This window comes from Lonchura striata, chromosome 17 (genome assembly GCF_046129695.1).
Source record: "Lonchura striata isolate bLonStr1 chromosome 17, bLonStr1.mat, whole genome shotgun sequence".
In the NCBI taxonomy this organism is placed as follows: Eukaryota; Metazoa; Chordata; class Aves; order Passeriformes; family Estrildidae; genus Lonchura; species Lonchura striata.
In genome coordinates this window covers 7,903,683-7,914,972 of record NC_134619.1, presented here as the reverse complement: position 1 = coordinate 7,914,972, position 11,290 = coordinate 7,903,683, and the positions used below count along the sequence as shown (strand labels likewise).

Below are 11,290 nucleotides of genomic sequence, written 5' to 3'. Positions count from 1 at the left end.
GCTGTCTGCATCCTTTGAGCATGCAGGCACGACCCTCCTGCCTCTGAAGGACTAGGCAGGCAGAGCCAGCTGGAGGCACTGCCCAACATTTCCCCCTCCAGGTCCACTGCAATGGAATGGCTGGCAAGTGACTGTCCTAGCAGAGCCCCTGACAGTCCTGGGGACAGGAGGAACGTGCCAGGTTCCCATCCCACAGGTGTCACACTGGGAGAGTTACTGGTGGCCAAAACTCTCCCACAAATGCACGTTGGGAGCAGGGATTTATACCTGTGGGAAAACAGTTTAAGAGACTGATTTATCATTTGTTATTCCTTGAAATAACATTTTCATTTTCAGGATACACTTCTGGTGGGAGAAAAGCTTTGAGGCTGCCAGACCACAAACATCAGGAGCCTCCACTGTTGGTTACACAAACCAGGGCTTGCCTCAGTTTCCTCTGTCCCTGGCTGAACTGGGTTATTCCGGATTGAACCTGCCTTAAGCTGAGCAAAGAGCAGGGCCTGATCCTCACAGGTATCTGACTAGAATGGACTGACTTTATGACATGTTAGGGGGCTGCAAGTCTGCCCTTTGACAAGCCTTTGCTCAACCCCAAGGGCAGCTCTGTCTGAGCATCACATCCCTTCCCGCCAGGCTGGGACAAGGAGGCTTCCAGCAGCACCAGTGCAACTGCTGCACAAACCCAGGAATGGCTGGAAATGCTGCTTTTCACCAGCCTGAAAGCTCCTTTGTGTGACAAAACTGTGAAATCTGTTACAGTGCACAGAGAAGAAGGAGGAGGCGGAGGAGGTGGAGGAGGAGAAGGAGGAGAGGGAGGAGGAGATGATCTCTGGGAAACAGGGATGGGAGGAGGAAGGGACTTACCAGAGCTGGCAGCACTTTCTGAAGGGTGCTGTGAAGGACCTTGCTCACGACTTGGGCTGCACTCTGGGCAGGGAGAACATGTCACCCTCAGAGCCCTCATGCACCCAGCAATAATTATTTATTGAAGATCAAAAGGTGGGAAAGTCACTCGCTAAAGAAATTGATCTGCTATGGATTAAAGCAAAATTTGCCTCGTGTCTAACAAAATGTGTTTTCTCTCTTTGCAAACCTTTTCACAAGAATGCCATCTTCTGGTTTTAAATGAAGCTGAAGGTTTACATCCCTAAAAGAAGCTCTGACAGTGTGAGCATACACAGCAGACAAATATGTACACTGCGTGGAATAGCACTAGAGCTGGTCTGAATTTGTCCATAAAATCTTTGTTTAGTGGAAAAAAAGAACTGCAAATAGTATTTGTGTGCTGCAGAAATGCAAACCTGAAGACTGAAACATCTAACAGTGCTGTGACGTGCCCTGAGGAATTGCCAATCCTGGCAAAGCAGTGATGAGTCCTTTGGGACTTTCCTGTGGGGGGGGCTGGTTCTGACACTGGCAAAGGGGATGTGGGAGCTCCTGTCCTGCCCCAGCCACCCTCCAACCATCAGGTTTGCAACCAGAGGGGTTTCCATGTTTTCTTCTGTAAAGCTGCTCAGAGCAAAGTTTGGTTGGCACAGGATAAACCCCAGGGACGAGTGAGCCCCAGATCTCCCAGCCATGCTCCCCATGGGCACTGGCTCCCATTCACATTCACCTTTTCCCAGTGATTCTCATTTGGATTAAGCCATGAAGAGCCCTGAGCCAGGGGAGAACACCAGAAAGATCACCAGGACACAGAGACTTTTCACCTTCAGCCTGAAGGAAAGACAGAGGAAAAGAGCTGGGTAAAGGGGAACAGTCAGAGCCTGGTGCCCAGGATTTGATGCTTACAGCAAAGCCACCTCTTGCTGATATTCTCATTACCTTTTTTTGTCCCCTTCTTGTTCAAACTTTCAATTTAAATCTACTTTTAAATTTAGAGACATGTTTCTTCCCAATGAAAAATCACACAGTCTAATTCTGAAAAAAAATAGGAAAACATAGTTTTGGCATTCAAAACATCTCCATGCCCACATCCAGCATGGATCTGGCAGATGGAGGACTGGCTCTGATCTCCCAGAAATTTGGGGTTTTATTGGGACATCATGACAAAAGCTGGGCAGCCCCCCACACTGCAGAGCTCCAACACCTGCCCCAGACGTGCTGAGGCAGGAGCTGCGGCGCTCTGTTGCCTTTAAGTCACAGTTTCTTTGTGTGTTTGTAGACACAACCATGCAGAAAATCACCGGCTTTAGTATCCCACTTGTTAGCAGGGAGTGATTCGTGGCTGCCTCCGGGCTGACACTTCCCAACCTCCCACTTTTATTTGCTTGTCCCCGGTTCCGGGCTGGCGACACGAGGCTGCGGCTCATCACTCACCCCGAGATGCTTTCATGGGCTTGGGCTTTTTCTTCATGGCTTCCTCTGCCATTTTCTGCAGAACATCCCTCCCGTTTAGAGCAGCTGAGACTGCTGGAGGATTTGCAGAATATGAGGATTGCAGCACAAACCCCCCAGGGAGGGCAAGGGGTTGCAGCGCCTCATATAAAACATCTCTGTTAACATACCCCATCCCAACACAGCCAGGACCCCTGCTGATCTTCCACAGAGAGGTAAGGCACAGTCTGTAAAACCTGACTGAGAAAGAGGAGAACCAAAAGAAGCAGAGGTGATACTGTTGTTTGAGCTGGTCTCTGAGGGTTTCCAGCATATGCCAATATAAATAATTTCACTGATAAATCTGAAAGTCTGGGTAAGCTCTCTGTCTCGGGTCTCAAACGAGAGCTCCCAGCCAACAGAGACTTGTGCACCAAGTCTGAAGGAAAAACCTCATCTGCTAAATTACATGGTACAGACAGAAGTGGGAGCAAGAAGAAACCCAAGATGGGCAGTGGCAAATTCTCCTTCTGCAGACCTGCATGTAATTGTGACTCTTGGAGGAGCAGCTCCCCAAAGGTTCATTGGGTTGTGCAAACACTGGGGGAGGGCATGGGCTCAGCTGGGGGATAACCCAGTGAAAACCTTGATAATCTCAATAATATTCTTATTGATTTCAAGGAGGGTTAGAGTGAGAATGAGAAGAACTTTCCCCTGCCCAGAGAATGGGCTCCTGAGCCCCAACCCTGTCCTAATTCCACCATGGGACATCCACACATCCCACCAGGCTGCAAACAGGCTGCCCAGACCCTCCTCCAGCCTGCTGCCGTCCCTTTGGCCGTCCCTTAGACTTGTGGCCACCCCTGTGTCCTCCCCCATCTTCCTCCTGGGTACCCCACCCAACAGGACCCAGCTCTGGGAGCTCAGCCTGGTGAGGTAATGCAGCACAAAGTAATTTATTTCCTCTCTTCATTTCTGTATAAAACTTGTCATGAGGTTTAATCCGTCATTACCTCCCTCCCAGAGCTGTGCTCGGTGGCCCGCTGCTAAGCCCAGACAAGGAGATTTACATCTTATCTAACAGGAGTGTAAGATTTATGGATAACTCCCGACAAGGAGCACATCATGCCAGAAAGACACTTTTGTGCTAGTAACTTGATCAGTCATTATGCTGTGAGTTGACATCTAATTAAGCCTCCACAGGCATCATCAGGTCCAGAACAGCTCTTCAGGAGGAGAAAATCCACCTCTAAGCACCGTGGTGGCAGCTTATCCCCAGCCCTTGCACTGCTGGAACAGATAATAACGCTCCCCAGAAAATCCCCAATCTCAGGGAGAGCTGGCGATATCACCTGCCCTGGAAAAAGGAATCACAGGGGCAAATTCCCACCTGCTGCTCTAAAACACAGCAAATACTCATTTCTTAGAGACTTTCTAGGCTGTGTCCACGTCCCTGCCAATGTCAGATCCCACAAAACACCTCCCATGGCCGCAGGGGACTCGTCTGAGGGTTACAACCTTCTCGATGGATTTACTTTGCTGAACACATTTCTTGCCTCTCAGTGGACTGCCTGCATCAGCATGGGAGTGTAAATCCTGCTCCTCCTTGGCAGGCTGCTCCATCTTCATATTTTCTCTTGACACTGCTTCCAGGATGCCTTCGATGGAAATGCACAGTGTGGCTGGAATGCTGCTTTTCTTGGCATGTCCCTGCCATGCTGAGCAGGAAAGCAACGCCGTGCAGGGGAGAGCCAAGGGCTCTGGACGTGTCAAGATGCACCTGGAACCAGAGCAGGTACCTCACATCACACAAAGGACAATGGTGCTGCCCAGGCTGCAGGTGTTTCAACAAGCCCTGAACACCTCACCCCACTGCCAAGGCAGCCAGACCAAAATGGGCAGCTCAGCCCTCTCAGGGAGACTGGTCATGCTGAGCTCACAAGACTGGGGAGGGATGGGGGGAAGTCAGAACACAAAGGGGAGCTGGTAAGGCCATGCAGGGTGTGTTTGTGGTGCTTGCAGGTGGTCCACTCTCTGTCCTCCAGGCCAAAAGGAAGCCAGAAGAACATGATGGACATCGAGCATGGTAAGGAGAGGAATTCCTATTCCCTCCCATGAAGGGTTTCAGTGTTTGTAGAGATATTATCAAAGAGAGTGGATGCCACTGACTATATTCTCAGCCAATTGTAATAAATATTGCCAGGGGCTTTTGATAGGGAATGGGTTTAAGAGAGAAAGGATTATTGCACATGGGCCATTTCAGATCTTCTGTCTGGTCTAAAACTCACTGAACCCAATGGAGACTCTTCTGTTACCTTCAAAAGACTTACCCAGCCCTGATGGAACCCAAGAATGTCCTTAATAAATTGCCAGGATCTCCTTCAGGTCATGTTCAAATCTCATCCCTTCTGGTCTGAGCTCCTGAGCCGGGAGAGTGACACAAACCACAGCAGCCTCCCACAGAATCCTGGAATAGTCTGGGCTGTGAGGGACCCTAAAGCTCATCCAGTTCCAAACCCCTGCCATGGGCAGGGACACCTTCCTCTAGACTTTTCCAAGTCCCATCCAGCCTGACCTTGAACACTTCCAGGGATGGGGCAGCCACAGCTTCTCTGGGTAACCTGTGCCAGGGCCTCCCCACCCTGACAGGGGAGAATTTCTAACACAACCCTGCACTCTGTCAGTTTAAAGCCATTGCCACTTGTCCTGTCATTCCATGACCTGGTCACAAGTCCCTCTGCAGCTCTCCTGGAGCCCCTTTAGGCACTGGGAGGGCCTCAGAAGTCTCCCTGGAGCCTTCTTTTCTCCAGGCTGAACAACCTGAGCTCTCTCAGTGTGTCCATAGCAGAGGGGGACACAGAGGTGCTGTCCCTGTGGTGTTCAGAAGAAAGGGTGACTGCAGAGCAAAGAAATCCACGTTTGCTTTCTAACAATGCTTGATTTCTTGGCACCCTCCACCCAGAGGCCTTTCTTTGTGCTCCTCAGGAACACCACAGTGAAGACAAGCTGCCCCAGGACCTGCTGTTCAATCCTTCACCTCGCCAGGTCAACGGCCAAAGTAATCAATTCTATGGAGAAACAATAAAAATGGTACAAGAAAAAAAATCAAAGTGTCCCCCCAGTGTCCTGGTTCCCAGCCCTCTTAGCCAATTCCTGCCCCGTCAGCTTTGGTTGGGAGGATATATAAAACCAGCAGAATTTCTCAGCGTGGCCACGGCGAGACACAGACTGAGTCAGAAGAATGGGGAGACCAGCCAGGACAGGTAAAGATACTTTTGCAAACTGAATAATTTGATACAGGCTTTGCTCCTACTTTTGTGTGTCTCCATAAGGGTCAGCATTCACCAGAAATGATGCTTTCTGCAGAGACTGAGATAAATATGTATGTTTTCTGCAGGTTAAACTTTCTGAATTATTGTCTCCATAACATTGTAAGAGCATTACAGGCATTATAAACGATTCCCAAATGTTTTTCAGAGACAGATAACACTTTCACCTTTTCATTTGGCATTATAACTCCTCCATAACTTCCATTATTTCCTCTATTAATTTTAGCTTCTGTTTATTTGCTATTTTTATACCACTTGTGGCCATTCTGTGCTCCTCAGTAAGTGAGATATCGCTGCAGGCATTGTTCTAGCTCACAAGATTGCAGAGGCTCTTCAAGGCTGAACCTTCTGTCAGTGCTTTTGAGACACCACACAAGAGCTGTGGGCTGCTATTGCACCAAAGCTGACAAGCTCCACACCAGAACCCCACTCAAGGAGCAGATCTGTCATTCTGTGCCTCAGTGGCCAAGCAAGGGCTGTTCTGACCAGGCTGCTGTGGGTGCCCTCTTCCTCCTCCTCTTCCTCTTCTTTCTCCTCCTTGTCCTCCAGGTGCCTGCACGGCGATGCTCCGCACCCTGAGCATCTTCCTGAGCCTCCTGGTCCCAGCTGACACCACCAGGTCACCCGACTGTGGTGGCATCCTCACCCCCTCTGGACTGAGATACCGTAAGTGCAGACCCACAGCTCCGTGCCAGCAGCAGGCAGTGACATCTTCCACTCTGCTGGCACCAGAGTCTCATGCCACTCCTCAGCTGACCTGCCTCACCCCCTGCCCATTGCTAGCAGCAGGGGGATAGGAAGGGATGGAAATGGGTGTCAGTCTGTCCATCAGGACACAAGCTCCAGAGGCTCTCATCAAATATCTGCCCTGTTTCACAGTTGCTGAAGTTTCCAAGTCACATGCAGAGTCGGTGCTCAGGAGGGACCTCATGGCCCCGCCAGCCCCAGCCCCATCTCCTGCCTCCCCAAGCAGGTGAGTTGCCCTCTCTAGCACCTGCCATACCCCTGGCTCACACTGGTGTTTGAATATTGGCACAAAAGGCACTTTGCCAGCGAGAACAAAAATCCTCCTGCAGACCAGGAAGTTTAGAAATGAGGTCCTGGCTCCTTTGTCAGTGTCCAGCAGTAGCAGAACCCACGCTGCTCTCAGGGCACGGATTTGTCCGTGCAGATCTCATGAACTTTTGGGTTTTCTCAGGGTCTGTGCTGGTCTCCCAACACCTTCCTTTCTGCTCCAGCAGGAACCAAATTATCTCTGTCAAAGTTGACAAGTTTTCTCTGACCCTGGTCCCCGACACTGGGATGCGGCTGAGCATCGAGGTGGACCTTGGCCTCACCCCTGCCCCGTGAGTGCCAGGGCTGACGGGCTGGAGCCAGCCCAAGCTCCTGCCTGAAGTCACAAGGCACCTGCAGGAGCAAGGGTGGCCCGGGGGGAGTGTGGCCAGGAGCACCCCCCAGCTCCAGCCTTCTCCTCTCCTCCCTGGCACAGCTCAGCCACCAAGGAGATGAGGCTGTCCATCCTGGCAGACCTCCACGTGGACATGAACCCCGAAGGGAACCTGGAGCTGGTGACCTCTGACTGCAAACCCACCCTGGAGGAGGTGCACAGCACTGAGGAGACAGACAGGTCAGCCCCACATTTTCCCTCCTTGTGGGATTCAAGTAATGGGTGAAAGAAGAAACTGAGGCACAAATGTTTCTAGCCATTGGATTGAGAATTGCTCACTTCCCTCAAAGCTAAAAAAGGGTCAACACTAAAAGTTTATCTTTGTGGGAGGAGCTTTGTTCTATTTTTGGGGTGGTTTCCCCATTTTAAGAGAATTTCAGTCTGTCACAAGGGAGTGGTACTTTTAGAGTTGTGCAGCTGGAATGCTTTTAATGTAAGTCCAGTGGCAATTCTCCAGTGGTTTGTGATTCTGAATTGTAATCACAGCTTGATAGAAAACAGTGGTAATTCTGTCTCTGGATGCCTTTCGGGTCAGATAAAAGACACTCATACACTTTTGACTGATCTAGTTTTCTCCTAACATCTATTCTGTTGTTTTTACCCAGCAAATCCTCGGGATCAGACGTGGACAAGCAGATCAACGTTGAAAAAGTAAGATAAAGTTTGTAAAGGCATAAGACAGCATTATACAAGTGTGTGAGAATTAGAGCACTTTATGTCTACCTGGTGCTTTTCTAGATTTCCCCCACAGCTCTGTGCTCACTGGACACTGCCATCGTCCCCTGGCTGCTGCTACCAGCGGTGGCAACACCCACCTCAGAGGCTTTCTGGGGACACCCAGTGCCAACAGACCCCCGTGTTCCTCTGTCACCTCTCTTTTCTTTCTGTTTTTTATTCCACAGATTTGCCTGGAAGTCTCCAAATTGCTGCTTTTTCCAAATGAACGGCTGATGTCTCTGGCAGGTGGGCAGTTGGCTTTCAGTCCCACTATGGACTGAGGGTTTCAAGGAGCATTTTGGAGCAGATTATGAGGTGGGACAAGTTCCTACCCTGCAGCAGCAGAGGCCCTGCTGCCATCATCTCCCAGGGGACCTGCTCCTTCTACCCAGCTCTTTCCCTCTCTTTTTTACTCTGAAAATCCAGACACTTCCAGAGCCTGTCCCTCCTTCCCTCCTCTTCCTGAGCATCCCTCTGCTCCATTTGCAGCTCCATTCCCCATCACACCAAGCTGCCAAGTCCAGTACCTGCCCCTGGCTGCCCCCATGTACTCTGAACAAGGAATCATCATCTCTTTGCAAGTAAGTCCTCTCTTTCCAGCTCTTACAGCCCATCTCCAGCCCTGGGAAGAGCTGCTTCCATCGAGTGCTACAGCCCTGAGACTCTTGAAATTCATATTCTCTTTGCCTGTGTCCCTGCAGACAACTTTCCAAGTGGCAGGGACAGTGATCCCCCTGCCAGTCAGCCCTGTGCCTTTCAGCATGCCTGAGCCAGCGAGGTCCAGCCCTTCCCACCTCATCCTGGCCTTCTCTGAGCACTTCTACACCAGCTTATTCTCTGCCTTGGAAGAGTCTGGAGCCCTCAACGTGAGTCTCCTGGTGAGTGGAACAAGGGAGGAAGGGAGGAGGGGGAGGGACAGCCCTGCCCCAGGAAAGTCTTGGAGGAACCACAAGCCCTCCATAGAAATCAGAGTGTGTCCAAGCACTTGCAGGAGTAACAGTCCCTCACCCCAAAGCTCCTAAAAATATTCCTGGTCTAATGGAGCACGGAGAGTTTGCCATGAGGAGTAACCTGCACACAGCTGCTGGCATGGGCTGGCGTGAGGAGGGTTCCTGCACGTAGCCAGGGGTGGGATGGAGCTCATCAGAGAGGCTGCATGGCCACGCTGGACACGAGCCCTGGAGCAGCCCCATGGGTCTGATCACGAGCTGTGCCTTGTGTTTCAGAGCTCGCTGACCACTGCCACCCTGGCTGAGAGGATCACTCAGGTGTGTCGCCGTCACCGTAACCCCAAGAGGCACAAGCCCAACTCAGGCAGTGTCCCCCAGCTCTGTCACCCTGGGGGTGCAGGGATGGCTGCCATGCCCAGAAACAACCCCACTCCCTCGGCAGATGGGCTCCCTCTTCCAAGAGGACCTGCCAGTGGTGCTTCAAGCCGTGACCCGGAGCTCACCTCACGTGGTGCTGGAGGAAGACAAAGCAATCGTGAAGCTTTTCCTTACTGCCCAGATCGGAGCAGGATCAGCCCTTTTCCAGAGCTTCCTGAGTGTCAACGTGGTGAGTGTGGAAGCTTGGGAAGCTTGGGAAGAGTGTGCTGACAGCGTGTCCCTGCTGCACACAGGCACTGCCCCTTGCCCTGGCCCCAGTGCAGCCACTGCAGGGGCTGGCTCAGCCTTTCCCATCCCAGTGCTCCCGTGTCCAGCAGCGTTTGCCCGTGGGGCATCATGCAGGATGCAGGGAGGCAGCAGCTGGACGGGTTCATCACAGCCCCCAAAACCAAAGTGGGACTGTTTCCTCACTGATCCTGCCCTCTGCTCCCCTCACAGGACGTGACTGCCCGGCTCCACCTCAGCGTCGCCGACACGAGGATGATCATCTCTGTGGCAGCCATAGAGTAATGACCCATCTGCCCCGCAGGAGCCCAAAGGGGACATGTCCCAGTCACGGCAGGCAAAGTGGTCTGGGGAGGGTTTTAGCCTTTAGAGTTTGGGCATTGCAGACGTAGCTTCTCCCCCAGAAATTCCAGAAACATGGCCAGGGAGAAAAGTGGGAGCTGCAGCTTCCACACTCCCACAAAGGCCCTGAGCCCAGATGGGGAGTTTGGAGAAGCAGGAGAAACTGCTTAGTGCAGCTCAGCACCTGCAGCTCCTCTGCTGCTCTTTGTTTTCCAGGGATGTCGAGCTCAGCCTGGCTACCTCTGATGTGGGTCCGATACTGGTAGGTGCCTCCAGCTGTGGGCACTCCTGGTACCATCCTCGAAGAGCCTGGTCCCCCTCTGCTGCCCCAGCCATCCTGGGCAGTGGGTGCCAGCAGGGAAATATGGGAATACTGACTTTGGGTTCTTGCTGCATCTGCTGGGAGGGATAGTTGAATCCCTGTGGGATGGGAAGAGCTGCACTGAGCATCAGGACCCTCTCATGGGTCTCTGCCCCTCTCCTCCTGCTTTAGCCCCACACCACGAGCTGACCTTGACTGTCCCCCACAGGCTGCCTTGCTGGAGGAGCTGTTCCTGCCCACAATCCGTGAGGAGGTGCCAGCCCAGATAAACAGTGAGCAGATGGGAGCTCTGCGGGTGCTGCCCTGGGGGAAGTTCAGCATGGACCCAGGCAGCACCCAGCTGGCAACTTTCCCTCTTTCTTTCTCTCAGAGGTCCTGAGACAAGGGGTTTTCCTGCCCCACATCGCCAGTTTCACTTACACCGATGTCAACATCACAATTCACAAGGTAAGAAATAAGACGTTGAAATTGCTCCCTGCTGTGCTTGATTTAAAGGAAGCCTGGGAGCAATGCTAACCTCCCAGCTCCAGAATAAATCATAGCCTGATCATCCAGGCCCGGAAACTTGCAGGACCAAGTTCCACTGCCTTAAAAAGGGACACAGGCAGTGGTGGGAGCCGTGGGTGGTGATGGTGGAGCCCTGTGTGGGCTGATGGAGGCACAGAGGCACTATGCTCAGTCCTTCTTCCTTCCTTCCTCACTCAGGATTATGTCTTGATCCCCTGCAACCTCCAGCTAGAGGCAAGGATTGGAGAGGCAAACACCTGGGAGTGAAGTCCAGTGTCTGGAGTAGAACAGTGGCAGAATCATTCAGCTGACTCTCACATCGTGCTCTGTGGTTTGCCACTGTTTGAAATGTTGAAAATCTTCTTTCTTGATTTACTAAAACATCATGGGCTTATATTCTGGATAATAATGGTGTTGCACTAGCACCTTTCTCTTCCAGCCCTGCTCCTGGTAGTTTTGTTGCACAGAGAATGGATTGTAACAACGTTACGTGCTTTAATTAAACATTTCTCTTTAATTCTGCATTTGCTGGTGTGACTATTGACATTCTTTCCCCCTCAACAATTTTTACCTATAAACAGACAAATTTTGCCCATCATGTCCAGACCCTACATTTAATTAATCCCACTCATTTACAAGGATGCAAAACAGACCCGTGCCTCTCAGTTGCAGAACAACATCATCCCTACAACGAGAG

General features: G+C 51.5%; 1 protein-coding gene across 1 annotated transcript; it reads left to right on the top strand.

The window, feature by feature from the left end:
* The first annotated feature begins 1,647 nt into the window (after positions 1-1,647).
* Positions 1,648-11,117, top strand: LOC110469020 (protein TENP). The gene is made up of 21 exons (XM_077787087.1): positions 1,648-1,745; positions 3,166-3,252; positions 3,341-3,404; positions 4,043-4,111; positions 4,339-4,402; positions 5,279-5,374; positions 6,195-6,311; positions 6,525-6,618; positions 6,887-6,991; positions 7,135-7,272; positions 7,698-7,743; positions 7,995-8,055; positions 8,299-8,390; positions 8,511-8,687; positions 9,036-9,077; positions 9,202-9,366; positions 9,636-9,703; positions 9,981-10,026; positions 10,295-10,358; positions 10,457-10,533; positions 10,792-11,117. Exons 1-21 carry the CDS (start codon positions 1,648-1,650, stop codon positions 10,858-10,860), a joined length of 1,839 nt encoding a protein of 612 aa, XP_077643213.1. The 3' UTR covers positions 10,861-11,117.
* Positions 11,118-11,290: the final 173 nt, after the last annotated feature.